The sequence below is a fragment of the Eulemur rufifrons genome, chromosome 20 (assembly GCF_041146395.1).
Source record: "Eulemur rufifrons isolate Redbay chromosome 20, OSU_ERuf_1, whole genome shotgun sequence".
NCBI lineage: Eukaryota > Metazoa > Chordata > Mammalia > Primates > Lemuridae > Eulemur > Eulemur rufifrons.
Genome location: NC_091002.1, coordinates 20,720,074 through 20,744,729, shown reverse-complemented (window position 1 = coordinate 20,744,729; position 24,656 = coordinate 20,720,074). Strand labels below are relative to the sequence as shown.

The following is a 24,656-nucleotide window of genomic DNA, read 5'->3' as shown; positions in this document are numbered from 1 at the left end:
GTCATGAAGGCTCTGCTCCCATGAATGGATTAACGGGTCATCATGGGAGCAGGGGTGGTAGTTTTATAAGAGGAAGAGAGACCTGAGCTAGCATACTTGGCCCACTTGCCATGTGATATCCCGTGCTGTCCTGGGACTCTGGTGTCCCCACTAGCAAGAAGGCTCTTATCACACACAGCCCCTAGACCTGGGGTTTCCTAGCTTCCATAACTGTAAGAATTAAATTCCTTTTCTTTATAAATAACCCAGTTTCAGGTATTCTGTTATAAGCAACAGAAAACAAACTAAGGGAATACCACAAATAACTTTATACATATAAATCTGACAAATTAGGCAAAATGGTTAATTCCTCACAAAACAAACTACCAAAACCCCCATAATATGAAATAGATTATTTGAACAGCCTCATAACTTTTAAGGAAACTGAATTTGTCATTTAGAAACTGCATAAAAAAGGAAGGAAGGAAGGGAAGCAGGCAGGCGGGCAGGCAGAGAGGCAATCTCCAGGCCAAGATGGTTTCACTGGTGAATTCTACCAAGCATTTAAACTAGAATTAACACCAATCCTGCAATACAAAAATTTAAAAATCTACAGATCAATTTCTCTTATGAGTATAGATGCAAAAATCCTAAACATATTAAGAGATATAATTCAGCAGTATGAAAAAAATTATATACCATGACAAAGTGGGTTTGTTGGAGGCAAGGCTCACTCAACATTTGAAAATCAATCTATGTAATTAATATTAGTAAGCTAAATAACCTTCAGAAGAAAAATCACATAACCCTATTATCCTTATCTTTCAGACTTCTAAATGTTGAAGTGTCCTAGGACAGTTTCTTTTTATACCTATTCCTCCTTATGACTCCTATGTTTCTATCTCTAGCCCAGATCTCTCCCTTGAACTCTGGACCCATAAACCCAGTTGCCTATTAGATATCTATACTCGAACAGGCATTTCAAATCAGACATGTTCAAATACAAACACATGCTCTTACTCCCCAAATCTGCTTTCTGCAATTCAGGAAATGGTAACTCCATTCTTATGGTTGATTAGGCCAAAAGCCCTTGGAGCCACCTAAACCTCTTGTCTTTCTTTCATACTCCATATCCAATCTGTTAGCAAATCCTGTTACCTCTTTCTTTAAAATATCCCCAGATTCTGTCCCTCTCTCAACACAACCACTGATATAACCCTGGTCTGAGTCATGCTTTTACCTGGGTTTTAACAGTTGACAAACTGGTCTTCCTGCTTCTACCCTTGCACCTTTACTGTTTTCTGTTAGCTTCAGTTGTTCCTTCTTTACTCAAAACTGTCCAATGGACCACATTTCATTCAAAGTAACAGCCAAAGTCTTTACTGTTGTCTGTAAGTCCCGTGGTGATGTGGTCCCTTGCTACTTTTCTGAGCTCATTTCCAACCACCCTTCTGACTCATATCACTCTATCCTTACTGTTCCCCTTGTTGTTCATCCAAAGTGCCAACAATCATCTCAACTTGGTTTTCCCTCTTTCTGGAATGACAGCATATGGCTTGTTCACTCATTTCTTTCAGGGCTCTGATCAAATGTTACCTTATCAGTGAGGACTTCTTTGACCAGCACATATAATAGATGCCTATCTGTCCACACATATACATTCCTCATCCCCCTTACCCTTCTTGATTTTTATTCAAGGCATTGATCACTTTTTGACTCATTTTATACTTGCATGTTTGTCTTTCTATCTTTCCCAGTAGAAGGCAAACTTTCAAAGACATGGATTTTGCCTGTTTGCCTAGAATAGTGCTTCAGACATAAGTGCTCAAAAATTATTTGCTGAATGAATGCATGAACCACTAATGCAGGAGTGAAGGATTTGGTATCAGACATAAGATAATCTTGATTTGACTCCTGGCTCTGCCATTTCCTACGTATGTCCAATTAATCTTGGATAGCTTAGTTACCCAAGTTTTATGTTTCTTCATTTATCAAAGAGTGATAGTAATCTTTACCCCATAGGACTGATGTAAGGATTAAATAAAAGAACGTATGTAATGTGCTTAATACAGTGACTTGGTATAAGAGTGCTCAGTATATGACAGTGTTACTTAATATGGAAAGATGGCCTAGATTTGAGTTCAAAAGCCCTCAGTTATAATTATGACCAGATATTGGCTATGTGATTCTAGGCTATTCACCTCTTTTAACCTGGGGTCAAAAAGATGGCTTAGATGTAGTTCTTTCCCTCAAATCTTAGTAATGTCATCTTGGGTAGGTCACTTAACCTGTCTAAACCTGTTTCCTCATTTGTCAAATGAGGATAATATAATGCCTATCTCATAGCTTTATCGTGAGGATTAAATGAGTTACTATGTGAAAACAGTATCTGGTACATAGCAACCACTCCGTATGTTAGCGATGATTCTAGTCTGGAGAACAAGTAAAAGCATCTAAGCAAAGAATTACAAACAGTGAAGTCAAAGCAAAAGCAGGCATCAACTAGAAGATGCCCATAAGGAAACTTAAGGAAACTAAGGTCTGCCCACAACTAGAAGTTCTATGATGATGAGAGAATTTAAAAATTGTTATGTTTATGATAACCTAACTCCCTACCACTGCCCCTGTGGCAGTTAGAAAGACAAAATTTCTCTGCTTTGACAACTGGGATTTAAAACTTTAAAAGGGTCAGGATTTAGAGTCTCTTTAGTGTTTCTTAAACACTTAGCAAACACTGAAATAGTGTTTCTTTAAAACGAGATCAGTGAACGCACTAGGAGGATAAGCTAGTTCCCTCTGTTTCACACCCCCCTCCCCAAAAGTTAACCTGTCCACTTAAATCTGAGAAAGTCAACTGGACTCCCAGACGGCTAGGGCAGCAAGTAATACGCTGAATGAAGAAACCACCTTAGAGCTCAGAGCACAAATGTGTGTTTCATGGCGGTGCGGTTACAGATTAAACTAGACATTAAAGGGTGGTCCTGGAGGCTGAGTAGGAGCTCACCAGGTGAGAAAGGGGACATCACCTTTGGAGAGAGAGAATAAGAGCTAAGGCGTGAAGGCCTGGAGGCGTGAAAAACCCACGTGGGTGGCTTGGAAGAACCAATAACGAGCTTGGCGGGGGGCAACCAGAGAGCAGAACACGTACGGAGAAAAAGTGCGGCCTGGCGCCTCCCAAGTGAGGAAGGAAGGCCCCTCCCATACCCAGGTCATGCTCTTTCAGCCTCAGTGTCCCCTCAAGATTCCCCTCTAAGGGCTTCCAGCTGCATGTCTCCCTCTTGTTCCCGCCACTCTTCCCTTACCTCGTTTTCCAGCCTTTCCCTCACTCTCCCGCCTCCTCCGCCCCGCCGGAAGTGACGCGCTAAGCGGCGCGCCGCGCTGCGCCAGAAAGGTTCTGCGGGAGCGAGAGAAAGGGGTCCGGCGAGATCCACTGCGCCGGCGCGCAGGCACGAGCGGTCAAAGCGCCTTCCGGGGGCCAGGGAACTGTGCTCCTTCCCTCGGTCCATCTCTTTCAAAGGGAGTCCCCTGAGCGAGGTTCAGAGAGGCCACCACCTCCAAAGGAACATTTTTCTGCAGCTCCGACGCTTCTCTGTGCCCTGCTACTCCGGCCCTTGCCCTTTGACCCCGTTCTCGCGGCGGGGTGAGAGGTCGGGTGGCCATCTTGTGGCGGCGGCGCGGGCGACTGTTACTGCGGAGACCCATCCCCTCCCCCTCCTTGCACCCCTGGCCGTCTGTCAGTCGGTAAAGAGTCCCGCAGTCTGTCAAGTGAAGCCCCGGCCTCGTGCCGTCGCTCTTCCCGCCGCACTGGGCGGCCCAGGCCGCTCCCTGCCGGGCCTCACCACCACCATGTCCTCCTTCTCCGAATCCGCGCTGGAGAAGAAGCTCTCGGAGCTAAGCAACTCTCAGCAGAGCGTGCAGACCCTATCCCTGTGGCTCATCCACCACCGCAAACACGCAGGACCAATAGTCTCCGTGTGGCATCGCGAACTCCGCAAAGGTAAGCACCTCCTCCCCACCCCCTGGGCCTTCCTCGGGTTGTCTTTTTGCCCACCCCACTCCTCAGGCCCCTCTAGCTGCTTAATTGAGCCTTGCTGTACAGGCTTGGGCCTTTGATCGTGCTTTTGAGATTGGAGACAATGTTATCCCCATTTCTCAAAGAAGGAAACCCAGGCCTGGGAAGGTTTAAGGTATTTGTCTGAGATTCCACGGACTGGGGCTCAGGTGCCCAGATTTTCAGTTTATCGAGTCATTTTCCCCACAGCCTTCCCTTGACACTTGTGATTGTTACTGTCTCGACTGCATTCAGCTCCTGTGAACAGGACACATAACTTAGCCTGTTATGTGTCAGACCCTGTGCTGGGCATTTGGAGTAAGAGCTAGCGGGCTCTGAGATCAGACTGCCTAGATGGGAGTCCCCACTCAGCGATTTATTGGCTGAGTGATGCTGGACGAGTTTCTTCATCTCCCTGTGTCTGTTTTTCCATCTGTAAAACGGAGCCAAGGCTAGCTACCCCTAACAAAGCCTTTATTCCATACCAGTCACTGTACTAAGACCTTTTATATATCCTCGCACTCAGTCTTCAGAACAACCCTGTGAAGTGGGTAGTCTCTCCCATCTTAGAGAGCTAAAGGGGCCCACCACCTGGACCTTGCCTCTCAGGCTTCTCTCATGCAGCTGCTCTTGATTTCAGGCCCTGCTCGGGATCTTACAGACATTCCCTGAACTCAGTCTATTATGTGCCAGGTACTGGGTTGGACACTTAATAGCATGGTGCTTCTGCCAACTGCCTGGAATTTAAGCCTGACTTTGACACTTACTGACCCCAGCGACTTAACCTGTCTGTCCTTTAGTTTCCTTATCTATAAAATGGACACGATGATAACTGATATTTACTGTGCCTTTATTATATGCCAGGTGCAGTGTCAATATCTTTATACATTGTCATTTTTAAAAAAATTCTCAGAGCCCTGTGAAGTTGGAACTTTGCAGATGAGGAAAAAGTGAGGCTCAAATAACTTGTGAGGAATAAACAGTATAATCCAAATGAATATTGATGATGTCGAGCACAGTGTAGGCACTCTATAAATCATAGTGAGATGGGGCTATTGATTACTCAGTGTGAGGCATGGTCTTTGCCTTTAGTGGCTTATAGTCTGGTGGGGAACAGTGGGCACCTGCACTCCTACCTGATGCCCTGAAAAGTTTCATAACAGATGGCTGGAGACATGAAGCTCAGAGCTGTTTTGGACCCCCCCCCCCATATGTGGTAGGCCCCTTATAGCTTAGGAAGTGAATTTGCATGTGTGCTCTCCTCTTTGTGAGGTGGGGGGTGTCACCCTATTTTACAGATGAGGAAACCGAAGTGGCTAAGTGGTATTTTCAAGGCCTTTGAACTTGATACTCAGACTACAGGCTGACAGACACCAAAATCCAGGATTCTTTCAGGAGACCAAGTTCTAGCCCTCTAGCAAGGACTCAAAAGTATCATGTGCTGAGTACTGAGATAGGGATCCTCTCAACTCTCTGGGCAGTTGGAGGGTTGAGCCTGGGTCTCCTAAAGCCTCCTTCATGTACCCTACTGTGCCATTCAAATATAATTTGTAACATCTGCTGAGATACGACAAACATGTGAATCGCCATTCTACAGAATCCTATTGGGTGGGACCTTGGAGACTAAGTCCATCTCATATGCCACTTCTTTTGTGAAGCTTTCTTGATTCCTCACCTCACCCTATTTGAGTTATTGAAAAATAACAATTTAGAGAGTGCATTTGTTTATGAAGCTTCATAATCCCTAATCTCATGATAGAGCCTTATGTTGTAAGTAGGCCAGCATTATTATCCCCATTTTATAGATGAGAAGATAAAGGTACAGAGAGATTAAGTGCCTTGTTCAGGGGCATACAGCTGGGGCATGAGCCCAGAGCTGTCTGTTGCCAAAACTTGTGCTTTTTCAAGTACTCAGTGCGCTTGATAAGTGAAAGTGGTCATCTGACTCCAGCCAAACCTGTAGTGATTTCATTTCTTAGAATTCCCTCCCACCCCATCACACCAACTCAGCATTTACTTCATTCATATGAGTTGTATCTTTTTTATTATTAATAGATTGTGTTTTGAGAGAGAAACTGGCCCTTCTTGTTTTTCTGTAACATTTATCATGGTGCTTGTTACACAGTTTAAAAATAGTTAAGAATTAAATCATGGTCTCTGAAACCATTTTCATGGTTGAGTAAAGGATCTAAACAGTACTGTCTGTTACAACTTTGTGTGATAATAGCCGTTTTCTATCTGTGCTGTTCAACAAAGTAGCCACATGCCATATGTGGCTAATGAGCACTTAAAATATGTGACTAAGGAACTAAAATTTTAGATAGATACAATTGAAAATAAAGTTTCCAAGTTTTGTTAGCCACAATTCAAGTGTTCAATAACCACATGTGGTCAGTGGCTACCATATTGGATAGTGCAGAGCTAGGAGATGCTGCTCTCCCAAGCATCAAGACGCAGCTTCCTAATGTCTAGACTTCCTTCATGAATTGAAAGTACCCACACACTAAAGTGGAAAAGAATTTTGTGTCGTAATGTTCAAATTGACTAGCCCCTTAGGTTCTATCTGTGGTCATTTTCCCTATTTAAGATGCTTGTAGTTTCTCTGAGTTGCCTTCAAAATATTTAAAAGATTTACAAAAATTACTTTTTCTTGCTTAAATACTGTACTCCTGATATGTTATCTTTCCATTTTCTAGGAATAATTCTTAATTTTTCCCTTTGTGGTCCGTTCTAAGTAGAACTTCTCCCCTTCTTTATGGAATGGTTTGGGGTAGAATGCTCTTGGTTGAATATTTTCTAATGAGGTTTTGTACTTGGCCTGAATGTAGGTAAATAGGCCTTTTTTTCAAAATTACTTTAAGACTTTCTCTAGACATCAAAACCAGCCAAACAAGTGACAATTTTTGATTTGCCATTTATTTAAACTTTGCTTAACAACTAGTTTGACCATTTGGGAATGGGCACGGGTAGTGAGTGAAAGGATCTATTTTGTCATATTGGAAAGACATCTGAACAAGTGAGTTGTCACCCAAGGTTGGAGTGGAGGGGTGAGTATGCGCGGTATGTAATATGACTCTGCATTCTCAAGTGCTCTAGGGTTTTGTTATATCACCTGTGTACACATGGTACTTATGTCGACTTTTGAGGATGCTGGATGTGGAGGGATACAATTTTATCCTAAATAAATGCCTGTTAAGTTTGAGGATGACGGCAATTAATTGATGATGTAGATAGTGAAAACCTTGGCTCTGAGGCCTCTTAGATATCTTACTTGTAATTCTGAAAAATGCATCAAATCTTGCATGTCCAAATTGACATATTACACTGTGGATTCTAGGTTTTTTAACATAAAGTATATGAAATTTGTAAAGCTCCATTTAATGAAATTTGCTTTGTTGAAGTTCTCTTTTACTTTTCAATCTGCTAACTTTCGTGGCATTATAGATGTGGTAGTTTTACTTACTGTAACTTCCCAGAGCAGGGTTTTTTTCTTTTAAGCCTTTTGCCATAATCATACCTTTGTAGCAACAGTAGCATATTGTAGCTATTAACACTTTTGTTCTGCTTTTGAGTAATAATTAGAACAGTTAAAGATAGCCACAGGTTCCCAATATTCTCATCCTTTGGCCATCTAAACTAGGTTATTGCCAGAAAATTAAGACAATTCAAGATATTTATATTTAATTTTATGAGCATTTTAAGACACCAGCTTAAACTGTAATGTGCTTTAAACATCTTGTTTTTAACTTGGGTTGTTCTCCTGTAGCTACATTTTAAAATGTCAGATCTTATGCCTGCTGTGTCAGACCCTATATGTGCTTTGTGCATTTCAAAAGAAACAAAAAAGTGGTTTCTGAGAGAAGTAGAGCAAGGACTAGTTACTCAGGTATGTAAAGGTTGACATCTAATTTGCTTGAGTTTCTCAGGTGCTTTAAGCACTGGAGAAAACTTAGTGTTTTGAAATATATAATTATATTTTAATTTTTGTCTTTTAAAAGAAAACTGGGACCAAAAATGGTAGTGATGTAACTTTATGGTTGAGAAGTTATGTGCATAGAAGCCAGGAAATTCAGTAATGTTCCCCCAAGCAACTGTAACTCAGACATATTGCATGAGGTTTTTATGGTTTAATATATGATACCATATAGAGTAATAGCAACTACTACATTTTGTATAAATAAGAGAGAAAAAATATGGCTTTTGTGGGAGCCATAATTTTGCATATCCAGATTTCAGACATGTGTAAATTTTCAATAATAATGTAGTATTAATGTATATTTATATTTGAGGTAAATATCCATTGGTGCATCTAGAGATTCCTCTGTATTGTAGAATTGATACCATTGACTGATTGTGGTTATTGGAGTGTCAAAGAGAAATTCTCAGTTTAGGAGCATAAATTACAAGAAACTATTTTAAAATTCAGACCTAACTCAGTCTTTCATTCTGAAATATTTGATAATTAAGAGTGAGTTAGAAATGCTCATCTTTGTAATAAATACAGGAAAGCCTTGGTCTTAACATTAATATTGAATGCTTATCCTTTGGAAATTTTCTTTAGATTATGTTCATTTTTACTGTTAATTATCCTGGTTAAAATAACACAGAAATGAAGAGGGCCCATTCTTTTTTTCTTTTTTTAAACTGTATTTCCAAACCTGTTTCTTAGTTGTCTTTGTAAACATATCTACTGGACCTTAAGTAGATAATGCTTGTCTTAGTGTTCTTTAGGAGCATCCTAAGGCAAAAGAATTGTGAATTGAGAATTTCTTTGGTGTAAGTTAAATTATCCTGTTTTTTGTTTTTCAGCCAAATCAAATAGAAAGCTTACTTTTCTGTACTTAGCGAATGATGTCATCCAAAACAGTAAAAGGAAAGGACCTGAATTCACTAGAGAATTTGAATCTGTCCTTGTGGATGCATTTTCTCATGTTGCCAGGTATGTTGTCTTTTTGTTTTGTTGTGTTGTGTTTTTAAATGCATTACGTTTGCCACCTTTTTGTTCTTTCCTTTTCTATGTAAATTGACAACTTCCTAGTTTATAGAGAGTTGTGGAGGCCAAATTGTGGTTTTACGTTTTTTGGGCCCTTAAGAACTATTTTGAGATATGTAAACATTTTGATACATTAAAGAGATTCAGCCTTTGTTTCTGAAGGATAGCATAAAAGTAAAATAAATAAAGAGATTCAACCTTGCACTTGAAGTACATCTTTTCCCCCAGATACATTCATTTATAGAATTTATTTCTTGAGTATGGTATTTTCCTTGGTTTGACTGAGTTGTCTCATTAGCTTATAATCAAAAAACAAAGCTAACTAGTAAGGGAACCTTTTAGTAACATAACCTCAATAGCAAGATATTAGTGGCTTTTGCCTTCTTTTATACTTCCTTCTGGATTCCTAGGTGTCAGTTTACTAAAGATATTAGTCATTACTATAACTGCAAAAATGGTAATTATTAGTATGGAAAGTAGGTGTTTGCTCTGGCTATATTAAGTCTGCTGCAATTGTTTTTGTGGCAGAGAGGAGTGGAGCTTACAGCACACATGTCGTTAATATAGAAAGCATACATTGGATTAAAATTTTCATAAATAATTTTTCTTCATTTAAAAACAAAAGCTTTCTGTAAGCACAAATTAGATGTCCAGGAAAAGCAAAGGAAAAACTATCTTTCAGTAGAATATTATAAGTAAACATAAAAATAAATAGATGTTTGCAAAAGGAAACTGGGAAGAGTGAAAAGGAGACTAGTGGGTTGAATAAATTGTTCTAGGGTCTAACTTATAAGTGAAAGGCCTTAAATGAGAAATTAGGTCTGACATTCCTTGCAGAGTTTGAAAAGTTTGAAGGAATAAAATTAGAAATTCAAGAGAAGGAAATGACATCTGGCTTTCTAGAGATGAAAAAATGTATTTATTTGTCAACTTCATAGCTGGGTCTTCTTTTGATGAACATGGACACTGAAGTAGCAGGATGCGTTAACTTGAAAAAAATACTAAGGTCTCAGAGAGTAAGCTTAGAACAGACTACTAGAGTAGCAGAAATTAGAAGATTTCTTGTTTTGAGGAGATTTGTTTCACAGTTTCTTAGATATTGGCTGTAGCTCTGCCTCAGACACTGAGTGACCTTGGATGTATTATGTAACTTTTTGAGCACAAGTTTCCTAATTGGCTAAAACGGGAGGACACCACCTATCTCTTCAGAGTTGATAGGAGGCTAAAATAAGACACTATGTTTAAAAGTACATAGTACGATGAATTCTTGCCTCATTCATTCATTGGAATATGCTAGATTAGAAGCTCCATGAGAGGAAGGACTATTTCTTTTGTGTTCTTTACTATATTCCAGGCACACAGCAAAGTGTCTGCCACAGAGCTGCTGGCTTACGTAGCTTTAGGGAATAACACTTATATAGCCTCAGAGTAAGTGGTGTTGCAGAGTTGGGTAACACTGTGGTCTGCTCTGGCACAGGGTAGGGATTCAGTAAATATTTGTTAATGAATTAATTAACATTAACTCATTGGGGAAAAGATTTGGTCTAGGAAATTGGCTGAAATAATTTCTTGTAGGGATAGTAAACAAAACACTTTTATTTAAAAATTGATCAATAATCTTGAGCTGCCTCCAAACCAGAAAAGGGTAAATAGAAAGGGGTAGGAGAAGGGAGGAGGGCAATACCAGGATTAAAAATTCCTTTTCTACTTGGGAACATCTTAAAACCTATCTACAAGCCACTGTGAAAGCGACTAGGCAGATTCAGTGGTACAGTGTGGGGAAAATAAATCTCATCCTTCTCAATAAAAAAAAATATAGCCCTAATTCCTTTCTGTTTGCATTCTTGTAGTTCTTTTAAGGTCTTGCTTGGGTATCATATTCAGGATACTCGTGTTTCGAAGCTTCTTTCCCCTATCACATTATTAGAACAAAAGGTCTAACAACTCTACTTCAATCCTGATGTACCTTATCAACATTAAGGGTATCCTAATTAATATATGCTTTCTGTATGCTTTTTCTGTGGCCAGCTGATAAACATATTTGCCTCATTAATACTGACTAAATTGATTAGGTTATCTTTATGGTAATCCTCTCCCTCCCTCTTAAAACCAAACAAACAAAAAAACTCTCAAGTCAGAGAAAGCTACAAGTTCATCGGGTAGATTTGATTTGAATAGCAGTTTAATTAACAAGATTGTGAACTTGTGGCTGGGCGCAGTGGCTCACGCCTGCAATCCTAGCACTCTGGGAGGCCGAGGCGGGTGGATCGCTCGAGGTCAGGAGTTCGAGACCAGCCTGAGCAAGAGCAAGACCCCATCTCTACTAAAAATAGAAAGAAATTATCTGGCCAACTAAAATATATATAGAAAAAATTAGCTGGGCATGGTGGCGCATGCCTGTAGTCCCAGCTACTTGGGAGGCTGAGGCAGTAGGATTGCTTAATCCCAGGAGTTTGAGGTTGCTGTGAGCTAGGCTGACACCATGGCACTCACTCTAGCCAGGACAACAAAGTGACACTCTGTCTCAAAAAAAAAAAAAAAGATTGTGAACTTGTTTTCCACACGAGTGCCTTCTTTTCTTCTCAGTTTAGAGACCGTTGTGCGTGTCATTTTTCATTCAACATATATATGAGTGCCTTCTATGTGCCAAGTACTGATTTAGACATTAGGGGAACAGCAGTGACCAAGGCAAGCAAGGACAATTAAATGAACTTTCAGGGAGTGACAATATGGACATAACAAAATGGAATGAAGTTCTAGAGTGGGATCTCTTCTAGGCAGTGTGGTAAGGAAGCCCTCTCTAGGGAAATGACATTTGAGATAATTATGCAAAGTTGGAACAGCATTTAAGAAGAACTTAAGGTAGAAATAATCTTGGCATGCTAAAAGAAACAGAATGAAGGGCAGCATGGTTAGAACATAGTGAGCAAAGGGAAAAATGGCATCTAGATGAGATCAGAGAGGTAGACAGGCACCAGTCACATACACCCTGCAAGCCTTGGGAGAGAGCTAGGATTTTATTCTGATGGGATGTTAATGAAGAGTTTTAAGCAGGGAGATGATATGCATTTTTTTTTAAAGATTCCTCTTTAAAAATGGCTTGCTGGCGGGAGTATAAAGGCCAAGGGAGGGCTGGGGCGTGAGTTTGGAGGGTGTCACTGTAGAGCAGGGTAGAGGTGGCATCAGCTAGGACTCAGAAGTAGTGAGAAGATAATAATGGCTTCTATTTATTGAATGCTTACTTTGGGGTGGATTTCCCCCCACGCCCCCCACATAAAACTAATAGGATTTATCAGAGTTGAGTGGGAGTTGATATTAATATTAAGGGGAAAGAGATCAAAGATGATTTCTGGGTTTTTGACTCTAAGTGGTTGGCCGATGGTGCCATTTACTGAACTGAAGATTGGGGAAAAGATGTGGTGGAGGAAATCGAGTTTTATTTTGGCCAGGTTAAGTTTGAGATGGCTAGGAGATATTCCAAGGGGTGCTGCCAGATGGGTAGATGGGTAAAATAGACTGAAGCTCAGGAAAGAATTTCGGGAGACACACATTTGGGAGTTAACACCATATACACGATATTTGTCTATTGTTGTGTGTGGGTCCCCAAGCACACTCCCAGGTTTGGTGACTCCCTAGGAGGATTCACAGGACTCATCATGGAGTCATACTCAACAGTGGTGATTTATTGCATCCAAAGAATACCAGACAAAATTAGCAGACGGTAATTTTGTGTGGTGAAGACTGGAAGACTCTGGGCATAAACTTCCAAGAGTCCTCTCCCAGTGGAATCACATAGACATACTTAAGTCCTCCAGCATTGAATTGTGACAACATGTGTGAATCTACCAGGAAAGCTCGTTAGAAACTCATTGCTGCCCGCCCCTGGGAAACTGCAGCCTCGGGGCCACGTGTGGCTTTCTGGATCCCTGAGTGTGGTCTTTTGACTGATTCCAAATTTTACGAAACAAATCCTTTTAGTAAAGGGATTTGTGCTGTGAAGTTTGGATTCGGTTCAGGGGCCACACTCAGGGATCTGGAGGGCCACATGTGGCCCTGAGGCCGCAGGTTCCCTACCTCTTGGTCACATAAGCACCCTCTGCCAAAATTCCAAATTCCAGGCTCCCAGAAAGAAAGCAGGTGTTCATTAAGAACTGTTTACACCAACAGTTTAGGCACAGTAAACCACGCTTACTCATTAGGAAATGGAGGGGACACTCTGAAATCCCAAGTCCCCAGATACCAGCTAAGGTCCCACCTTGTCAGTAGGCCTTTCTAAGGGTAGCAGTCTCTAGCTTTCTGTTAACTGTTTTCTGAACAATTGCAAAGGAATGTTTCTGCTGCAGCTTCACATGAGTTGCTGTTGGAAGTAATAAGAGTTCCTACCCTTAGTAGGCCTATCATAGTCCTGCTGTGCATGGGATAAGACAGGAAGACACAAATTACTGTGGTTGTACCAAGAAAGTACCATAGGACTACAGAGGAAGAAAAGGCCCCCAAGGCTGGCTTGACAAGGCCTCAGGTATCCATAGCCAATACTTCAAGCAGCAGTTCTATTTGTGTGTGTGTGTAACATACAGTTTTCACTTTTAAGGTCAATTTTGCCATCTGTATTGAAAAGTGGACAGTGATTGAATTTATGATTAGAATTAAAATGCATACTGTGTTAAACATAATATTAAATTGTGTATGTAATTATTTATCATCTTCCACTTTATTCATAGATTGTTGGCAAAGAGTTTTTAGTCTTCTTTATGTAAATATTTCTCAGCTCAGAATGGAGTTAGTACAACCTGAAAAGGTAGCTCCTTCTGTTATAAAACTGCTTTGTTGCTCTAGTTATATCTGATTCCAGCTGCTGAAGTGACTTCCAGTTCACTGGAGCTACTTACTTCAAACTCTTATTAGTAGAAAGATTTCTTGAATATTTCATTTATAACTTGGAAGCTTATCTAGCATAACCTTAATTTACTATAGAGCTCAAGGAAATAACCTGTCCTGGTTAATTGTATTCACTAATTAAACTAGAGCCCCCTTTTGGCTTTAGCCTTTAGTGGTGCAAGCCTTTTGAACATGTTTTGTGATTGTAAGAGGTGTGAGCATTAGTTTCCACTGTATAGTAATGTTGCTGAAACTATACTTAAAACCAGTCTTAGTCTTGAGTCCCAAATATCCCAAGAGTGTCAGATAGTAGGTAGAGCCCCGCCATCCCCGACTTCAGTTAAATCCTTGGTAAGAATTTATTCTCATGATTGATTTATCTTTCTTTTAAGTGAACAGAGAATCTGCAGAGAGTAGATTTTATGTTAAAAGTACAAGTTAATTATGTTCTGATTAGTTGCAATTTGATTATATTAGTTATAGTGGCTTTATTTTTCTAAGCCGTACTATTTGATCACATCAGGGACTTCTCATTGCCTGTGGGCCACATGCTTAATATGGCATTTGGGGCCATCTATAATTTAATTTCACTCTGTCCTGCCAGATTCTGCTATTTACACACATTCTGTACTTCAGCTACCTGAATTACTTATAACTTCTCCTTTCTCTTTGCCTTGTTCCATTTTGGTGGTTCTGTTCAAAGGAGAGGTGACAGCACGAACAAAGGCACATGCACAAGAGGGAGCAAGTTTGGAGTAGAAAACACATGTGTTGAGTGTTGTGCAATATCAAGTTCCAGGTAGGGTATGGAAAGGAGATGAGGCTAAAGAGGTCTGGGGGAGCCACTGGGTCAAGCCCTGGAGGTCAGGACCTAGGCCTTAATATTCTTTGTATTCCAAAAACCGTTATTGGTTGAGCTGGTGAGTGATTAATTCATTTCTGATATGCATGACCTTGGTGTAGTAAGGTGACTGCTGAAAGTTAAGTAACTATAGGGCTCACTGAAACCTATATAAATTTTTTCAAAAAAAGATTTTCTGGGTTTTTTTTTGAGACAGGATCTCACTTTGTTGTCTGGATTAAGGTACATCATAGCTCACTGTACCCTCAAACTCGTGGGCTCAAGCAGTCCTCCTGCCACAACCTCCTAAGTAGCTGGGTCTACAGGCATGCAACCCCATCTGGCTAATTTTTTTATTTTTTGTAGAGATGGGTTATTGCTCTTGCTCAGGCTGGTCTTGAACTCCTGAGCTCAAGTGATCCTCCCGTCTCAGGCTACCAAAGTGCTAGGATTACAGGCGTGAGCCACTATATCTGGCAAAAAAGATGATTTGACAAATACTTATTATGAGGAGGTATGGCAGTGGGTGGAAAAGATAAATCCCTGGCCCCTTGTGGAAATTACATTCAAATGGAAAGAGTGTAAACAAGAGGTAAACTATATCAGAAGAGAAATTGTATGGAGACCAATTAAGTAGAGGCAGGGGATATAGTTTTCATGGTGGAGATCAGGGAAGGATGCACTGAAAAGGTGATGTGTGACTACACATACACCTGAAGGGGGGGAGGGAATGGGAAGGGGGCCATCTGGAGAAATAGGGTTCAGGCAAAGCAAACTTGTAAGTGCTAAGGTTCTGAGGCAGGACCAGGTAGCTATTGTGGCAGCAGGGAAGGATTGAGAGAGTAGGTAGAAGATGAGGCTAGAGAAATAATGGGTTGGATTGAGAAAGACGTTAAAGGCTTATAAGGACCTTTACTTTTATTCTGAGGGAGAGTGGGAAGAAACCTTGGCAGTTTTGAACAAAGGAGTAACATGATCTGTCTTAACACCACAGCTAGAATTCTGTTTTGAAAACTCAAGAATAGATTATAGGAGGACAAAGGTGGAAGCAGGAGACCAGTAATGTGGCTATGGTAGTAATTCAGGCAAGAGATGATGGCGGCTTGGACCAGGTGTGTAGCAGAGGAAGAGGGGAGAAGTAACTCACTTCTGGATGTTTTGAAAATATAGTATAAATGTTTTATCACAAATATCAAATAATTAGGCCATATTTTAAAGCTTTATAAACTTAGCAGTAGAAATGTTTTCGCCTTTTTTCCTAACCCTCACCTCTGACTTGAAAAATAAAGTTTAACAAAAAAAGAATTAATTTGTATGTACCCTGATTTAGTCCTTTGGCCCCAATTCAGTGAAATTTGCCACCGATAATTCATAAGTAATACAATCTGACCAGGCTAGGCTAAAAGTGCACCTTACCTTCAGTGTTTACAAAAGTGCTATTAAGGTGGGGGTACATAGAATTCCCATTTCAGTTGAGTTCGGTATGGTTTCTTCTTGAAGTTCCTATTAAAGATATTTGACTTAAGTAGAGCTATAAAGATGTCCTGGTATCCTTTCTTGTTTAAAGTCATTCAGCGTAACATCATTGCCATTCAAACAGCCTCACAAGACAGAACAGTTCACAGTAACACAGTGCGTGGAGAGTGAATTCATTTTCCTTTCAGAAAGTTTTCCCCACTCTTCTACTTGCTGGCTGATATTTTATGGTAGGCAACTGGTTCACGCTGAGTGCCATTATATCTCATATTCTGTTTCAGGAGTTAGTATGTCGGGAAAAAAATTATCTAACTTCTTTCAGATATAAATTGCAAAGGACTGCATTATCAGTGTGTTTTAAGATTATCAGTTCAACATGTATGAACATGGAATACACACTTAGCCCAGAATTAAAATAATTCTAAAATAGTTAAAGTTGAGATCAGTCTTGGCATATATGTGTGTATGATTGAATTTACACTTGTAGAGGTGTTGGTATGTTAGCATTGATGGGTCGTAGTGATTTATTTCCCATTTTAAACATTTATGGGTTTTTAAATCATTTTTTCTATCCTTGTGAGTTTTGGCCCTCTTTAATTTCCAGCAGAATGTCTGACAGTACATTTCAATTAATGTTTTCTTAAAAAGCTAGCTGTCACAATTGATAGGATCGATTTTTGATAATTCTCTATAAAAATCAGCCATTGGCTTTTTGCCCTGTTTGTGCCATCTTTCAAAGGGGAAAAAAGGTAGATTACTTCTAGGACATGATCCCTCCCTGTTCCCTAACCACACAGGAAGAATGTAATTTCTGGTCAAGTTTTGGGTATCCAAGTATCACAATATGTACCTTATTCTTTCTGTTTTTAAATATGTAAATCATTTAGTCAGTTGATTTTTTTTTTTTTTTAAATAGATCTGTCCTAATTAAAAACAAAAAATCTTAAGCTTATATATATCTTTTCGTCTTTTCTGGGCAGAGAGGCAGATGAAGGCTGTAAAAAACCTTTAGAAAGATTGCTGAACATCTGGCAAGAAAGAAGTGTGTATGGCGGCGAGTTCATACAGCAGCTGAAGCTGTCTATGGAGGACTCCAAGAGCCCTCCCCCCAAAGGTAGAACATCACCACATGTTTACAGCTCTTGGTCTTTGCCTACTTTCGAATCACATATGAAAAGCTGCAGTGGGGGTTGCTGTGAACCACCAACGATTTTATGATTCTTCAGAGAGAGATGATCATGAATGATGGTGAGAATTTATGTAGTGCTCGCGGCATGTAAGCCTGATTCTAGTACTCACGCTGTTCATCCTCTAACACCCTGACTTCTGCTCTCACTTCTCCTTGGCTCTCTTCTGTCTTTCAAAGACTTTCCTTGCATGAGAAAAGGAGCAACAAAGTTGTTTAGAGTTGTGAACTGGGAAGTACCTTGGACTAAGACTTTGTCCTATCCCTGTCATTAACTACTGTAGATCTTGGATAAGTCCCTTGGCCTTTTAACAACGTGGTTTCGTTAAATACAGATGTGGTTTGGAACATAATGGTTGTTGGCGTGCTAAAATTTTGGTCTTTACTGAACCCAGGATAGCCTCAGGAATTGTGTGTGTATGTGAATTTTCGCAAGTCCTTTGTAAGAGATTATGTTATTTTTTTTCTTTAAAGAGTAAGACGGAGTGTTATTTGGCTTCTGGTTAGTTGTGGTTTAATTCTAGTTGGCATGACATGTTCCTGAGCTACAGAGCTGATCTGCCTGCATATGTATTCATTGCCTGGAGGATCAAGTCCCTGTACTAATAGTATTGAAGACCCTTTCTGATCTGAACTAGCCTACTTTTCCACATTCTTCTGTCATTTCCTCACTTACACCATATTCTTTGGCCATAGAGAATTACCAACAGTTTCCCCCTGGATGCTCTGTTGGCACCCCTTCCTTTGCATCTGCTGCCCGAGATGTCCTTCTGCCCCTTTTACTGTATCGTAGACTCAAGCCCCAAGAATGCTGCTCTCATTCTGACATCTTCCCTTGCTTGTCTCAGCACGTATCGCCATTCCCTCCTTGTTCTCAGGTACTCTGTACGTGCGTCTGCTATAGAACCTAACCATGAACAGCATGTAAGACATTATCATTCATTCAGCCACCCTTCATGATCTCTTCCAGGTCTAAAATTATGTGCATTTTACAGTGGGGCAACTTTCCTGTAAAACTAAGGGTGAAAGCCTTTTTATGAATGACGTAAGTGCTTTCACACTGCAGGTCATTATTGTTTTCTTTGGAGTTGATAGAAAATAACTTTAGGGTCAGTCCGGTGGTAGCTTCTGAAAAGCAAGATGTTTCCTACTTTGGATTCTGGTAGCCTTTGTGTTGTGTCCTTTGTAGATATTCTGTACCGTTTGGGGGAATTATTCTGCATTCTTTTCTCTCTACTCTGCTTTCGAGTTCGTTGATAAACAGTGCTGATTTTTCTGAAACTCCTTTGGTCAAGTAGGAGAGCTCTGAAAGAGTATGTTTGAAATTAACATTGAATTTCAATTTAACATTTGCTGGACAGGTGCTTTGAGTAAACAGGCCAGATGCTATAGGAAAGTGAGATAAGAGTGAGAAATAATTCTGTACTCTGGGAACAGTCAAACAAATTGGGGAATTTGTGACAGCAGTAATATTAGAAATAGCTTCACTGGGTGTCTGGTTTTTTTTTTTTTTTTTTTTTTTGAGAATCTAGACAATAATAACAAAGGCAATATTCCTATATATGGAGGATAATGCTGATCTAAACATGATTTCTCTTTCTCTATTCTGTAAAAATGAAAACACATATAAAAGGTTTCAACTTGTGTATTAGTCCCAGCAAACTCACAATCTTAACACTGTCTTTTCTGGGCTTGAGTTATCAGAATATTTTACCATAATTCTTTCAAAATATTGATAAGTTCTCCAGAAGTTTATTTCTAAATTTGAATAGTCCTTTTATATCCTAGCTTTGATTCATGGGTCTCTTTGTCTTTAGGCAAATTCATAGAGTTTACTTTTGAAATAAAAAAGTGTATCTGTGAAACTTTGGCAGTTCTTATAACATTGGAGAATGCATAAGCTTGGAAATTGTTTTAGGACTAGAGATTTCTTAGTAAGTTTATATACCTGTCTCCCCCGGTGCAAGACCCAGGTGTTCTAAAGTTGTCTCTCGAAACATCATGCTGCACCGATTTACTTGCATATAAATAGGTAGAATTATTATGTGTCAAATAAAAACAAAATTTAAAAAGTAAGTAAAGGTAAAAAAGTTCTTTGTTCTTGGAAATACTCAAGCCATTGCTTGATTGAATGGAACTTTATTATTTATTTGAGCCACACATGATTCACGTAGTATGTACAATTGTAGGATTTAGAAAGGGAAGGTAAATACAAAGGAATCAGCATTTACTGAGCACCTGTTATGTACAAGTCTCTGCTGGCTGCTTTTCATGTTAATTTATTTTAGATCTTTACAACTACTCTGTGAATTTGGTGTTATTTTCATATTTCAGTTAAGATACTATGGCTCAAAAAGGTATAATAATTTTTTCCAGTGAGATAAAAATTTAGAAATGGAGAATTCAAACCCAGGTCTATATGACTTTAAAGCTGATGTTCTTCACACCACACTTTTTCCTGAGAGTACGTGGATTCAGTAGCCTTGAAATTATGGTATGAATTCACGAGCAGGTTACCCACCTTTCCTGGACCTTAGTATAGTTTAGGTGTTCAGACTTCTGGAGTATGAATCCCAGCTCTCTTACTTCTAAAGCTGTGTGACCTTGGTCATGGCATTTGATCTCTCTGAGCCTCAGATCCTCACTGCAATATGGATATTAATGGCAATACCTCATAGGGTTGTGATGAGGATTACCTGAGGTAATGCAGCTAACATTTTATCAGTGGGCGATGATATGATTTTTTATTTGCCCCTCTTGTTCCAACACCTAATATGCTGAGTTTCTATATTTGAACCAGTAGCAAAAGTAGGAGTAGACTTTCACTGTTTTCAGTCCCCCAGATTTTGTGCAAGGCTGGAGAGCGTGATCGTTAAGAGCACGATCCTAACCTCAGCTTCCCCAGGTTCATGTCTGGACTTGGCCACTCGGGTCAGTGAAATAAGGATAGAATGCTTTTAGAACTGTGCCTCAAGTGTTAGCCTTTTATTTGTTGCAGATTGTTTTCTTTCCGTAAGTGAAGTTTAATGTGCTTTTTAAAAAGCTTTCTATATTTTGCAGTGAGGGAACAAAGAGTGAGAGAGCTGTTGCAAACAATATTTTCTGATTCTCTTCTCATTATAAAAGTAATATGAACCCAGGCATGGTGGCTCATCTCTATAATCCGAGCATTTTCTGAGGCCAAGGCGGGAGGATTGCTTGAGGTCAGGAGTTCAAGACCAGCCTGAGCTAGAGCCAGACCTTGTCTCTACTAAAAATAGAAAAAAAGAGCCAGGCGTGGTGGGACACACCTGTAGTCCCAGCTACTGGGGAGGCTGAGGCAGAAGGATTGCTTGAGCCCAGGAATTTGGGGTTGCAGTGAGCTATGATGATGCCACTGTACTCTAGTCTGGGCAGCAAAAGGAAAAAACAAAAAGTAATATAAAATCTGTGGGTGTTTTTTTTTTTAATCTCAGAAAATTTCAGGTGGATCCTTTAGAATAGCAGTCCCCAACCTTTTTGGCACCAGGGACTGGTTTCATGGAAGACAATTTTTCCATGGTCTGGTTGGAGGGGAGAGGATGGTTTCAGGATGATTCAAGTGCATTACACTTATTGTGCACTTTATTTCTATTATTGTTACATTGTCACTTGCCACTCACTGATAGGGTTTTGATATGAGTCTGCAAGCAATTGATTTATTACGGTCTCTGTGCAGTCAAACCTCTCTGCTAATGATAATCTGTATTTGCAGCCACTCCCCAGTGCTAGCATCACTGCCTGAGCTCCACCTCAGATCATTAGGCATTAGATTCTCATAAGGAGCACGCAACCTAGATCCCTCACATGTTCAGTTTACAGTAGGGTTCATGCTCCTATGAGAATCTAATGCTGCCGATGATCTGACAGGAGGAGGAGCTCAGACAGTGATACAAGTGATGGGGAGCAACTGTAAATACAGATGAAGCTTCCCTGCTTGCCTGCCTCTCACCTCCTGCTGTGCGGTACTGGTCTGCGGCCAGAGGGTTGGGGACCACAGCTTTAGAAGATCCAGTGTTATAGGTAGCTGGCTGCCTATGGTAGTGTGATTTGGGAGCCAGCAGGCCAGCTTTTTGCCCTAAGGTTAGTTTTACAGTCTACCATAGTGTCTGAAATTCTACCACAGTCAGGTCTGTAAGAGGCATGCCATAAACCGTTAGGTAACTAGGATTACTTGGAGGTTAGTTAGCTGAGTACAAGGCCCCTGGAAGACATAGGGACAAGTTGGAGGATAGAATAGAAGGTGCCCAATATGAGGACAGAAGGACATTGGCCCGCCCACAGTGTTTGTCCTGCCTATAACAGGGGAGTGGTTGAGTGAGTAAAAAAGGGGGTGCACATAATCCCCATGGTCAGAAGCTGAATGGATAGTGGGATGGTGGAAGGCTTATCTTAAATTCAGAAGTAGAAATGGGACTGGCAGATTTCCTAGGTTTTTTTTTTTCTTTTTCATTTTCATTTTTTAAATTTGTAGCTTTTGAAAATGAAACCTGGAAATCCTAGGTTATTTTTAATGGCTGTCACTAGATTATCAATACTGGACATCATGATGGCTAACTTTGTAGCAGTGATAGTCGTTTCTGACGTAGCACTAGCATTTTCCAGACTCTGTGACTCCTCTGCCTTCAAGACGTTTCACACCCCCGCCTGCTGACTCTTTCCTAGGCACTGTGGGGATGTAGAGGAATCAGACACTTAATGTTCCTATCAGAGAGCAAGGCTTGCCAGCAGCTCTACAAAAGAGCAAGGCCAGGTGCTTTAAGGGAGGTACAGGTGCGGTGGGAGTTAGAGGGAGTGCTCAAGATGATATTGCCATTACCGCCAATCGATTTTGAGCTTAGGAGCAAACTGTAAAATCATTAGAGGCCATTCAAAGTTTTTGAATAGTGGCATGATGGAGTGAGAGCTCAGCTTTAGAACAATTAATTTAATAATAGAATATAGTCAGCCCTCCGTATCTGTAAGTTCCACATCCTCAGATTCAACTGACAGCGTATTGAAAATATTCAGGGGGGAAAAAAACAATAAAAAATAAAAATACAATAAAAATAATACAAATTTTAAATATACAGTATACAACTGTATTTTACGTAGCATTTACATTATATTAGGTATTATAAGTAATGTAGAGATGATTTAAAGTGTATGGGAGGATGTGTGTAGGTTATATGCAAATACTGTGCCATTTTATCTTGGAGACTTGAGCACCACAGATTTTGGTATCTGTGGAAGGTTCTGGAACCAATCCTCCATGGATACCAGTATCTGAGGGATGGCAGTGTAATCTAAGTTGTAAAAGGAGCATCTAGAGGCAAGGAGACTGTTGGGACCGTGCCCCTGACTGGTGTGTTAAAGGGCAGATGGCTAATAAGAGGCTGTATTTGGGAAGGAGCAGAGAGAGGAGGTATGCAAGACATCCCTCAGTGCTGAATCTGCTAGAAGTTGGGACTTTGGGGATGGATTCTGGTGGTTTCTAAGGCCTTGTACGTGGAAGATGGGGCCAGTGGTGGAAGTGTTCTTAATGGAAATAGATAGCTCAGGGAATGAGAAGCCCTATGGGCGAAGTGACGAATAATTCATTTCAGAAATCTTAGGTGTGCAGCACCAGTAGGTTCTCCAGGTAGAAATAAAACTGGAGCAGGATGATAATGGTTAATGCCTCCTGTTATACACTCTTCCATCAGGTTGGCAAAGTACAAATTATTTTTATCAGTTTGAGTTGAATCTTATAATGCAAGCGTGTGGCAGCATAAAGTAGTAGAAAAACCTCCAGATTAGGAGGCTTTGGCTTGTAGGACCCAGATTTAGACAACAAGCTCTCTGGCTTTGGGCAAAGCACAGTCTGTGGACCCTGCTATGTTCATGAGAATGAGTTGGGGGACGTAAAGGTGTACGTCCATCTAAGGCCTTCCCAGCGCCAAGGTTGAGTAATTCTGAGTGTCCTGGGGTAGCAAGTTTGGTTTTTACATGTAATGATTTCTGTATGAGAATTTGAAAACAGAAAGGTTTCGAGTTCTATGATTTTTTTCCTACCTTCTTTAGTATATTTAACATTTATTTATTGAGCACTCTTCTAAGTGCTTGGAAGCAAACAAAACAATGTAAAAAAGTTTTTTGATCTTGTGCTTACATTCTAATGGCCACTCCTTACACATAGCCACTTTGATGCTGTAGGATAAATGTCTGCATGGGTCATGCCACATGTTAATTAGGTAGCTACTGTGTGCAAAGTACCATTAGGTGTTTCATATTAAATAATGTCCTAATAGAGTTTTCATTTTAAAAAACTATAGCAGTCCTTACTTTGTAGGGTAGTGCAGGACTATAAAAATGATCATACAAGCTGAGCCCATGCAAAGCAATCTTGATCAATGGGGAAAACTACGAATGTTCTGTGACTCCTAAAATTTTTGTCAAAGAATTAAAAACTCACTGTTGATTACAAATGTGTAGGAAAACAAGACGGTAAAATAATATTTATTTAGTATGCTATAAGTTAAAAAATTAGAAACATTGAAAATTAAAGTGTGTTTTCTTTGTAACAAACTTGTCAAGAGTAGTTTGAACAATATTTACCTTCTTCTGTTATAATTTATGATACAGAGCAAGCATCTTTTCTGTGCCTTATGCCTTAGCACTGTGGTCCCCAGCCCCTGGGCCGAGGACTGGTACCAGTCCACGGCTTGTTAGGGACCAGGCTGCAGAGATACCCCCCACCCCCTACCCCGGAAAAATTGTCTTCTGTGAAACTTAAGAACCAGGGGTCCACACAGCAGGAGGTGAATGGTAGGCAAAGGCAAGCAAGTGAAGCTTCACCTGAGCTACCCCACCCCCAGATCCGTGGAAACTGGTCCCTGGTGCCAAAAAGGTTGGGGACTTCTGCCTTAGCAAATTGTCATAGCTTCCAGCATTTTATTCTTTGTGCTTTCAGTGTTATAAAACAGCAGTCCCCAAGCTTTTTGGCACTAAGAACGGGTTTTATGGGGGGCGGTTGGGGGGCCAGAGGGGATGGATGCAGAGCTCAGGCCGTGATGCCAGCAATGGGAGTGGCTGTAAATGCAGATGAAGCTTCACTGGCTCGCCTCCTGATGTGTAGTCCAATTTCCTAAATTTCATGGAAGACAATTTTTCCGTGGATGGTAAGTGAGGGGGTGAGGGTGGGGAAAGTGGAGCTCGGGCAATGATGTGGCCCAGTTCCTAACAGGCCACAGACCGGTACCGGCCCATGGCCTGG

The 24,656-nt window shown here is 40.4% G+C and overlaps 2 protein-coding genes across 2 annotated transcripts in view; one reads left to right on the top strand and one right to left on the bottom strand.

The window, feature by feature from the left end:
* Positions 1-3,320, bottom strand: part of TTI1 (TELO2 interacting protein 1) — a 46,552-nt gene extending 43,232 nt beyond the window's left edge. The window contains exon 1 of the mRNA XM_069495578.1: positions 3,282-3,320. The gene's annotated coding sequence lies outside the window, so the exon portion shown is untranslated. The remainder of the gene's footprint in view (positions 1-3,281) is intronic.
* Positions 3,321-3,405: 85 nt separating this feature from the next.
* The window catches only part of RPRD1B (regulation of nuclear pre-mRNA domain containing 1B), a 52,657-nt gene continuing 31,406 nt past the window's right edge, over positions 3,406-24,656 (top strand). Inside the window, exons 1-3 of the mRNA XM_069496599.1 lie at positions 3,406-3,976; positions 8,840-8,969; positions 17,199-17,332. Coding sequence (XP_069352700.1) covers positions 3,826-3,976; positions 8,840-8,969; positions 17,199-17,332 — 415 coding nt within the window. The 5' untranslated portion in view covers positions 3,406-3,825. The remainder of the gene's footprint in view (positions 3,977-8,839; positions 8,970-17,198; positions 17,333-24,656) is intronic.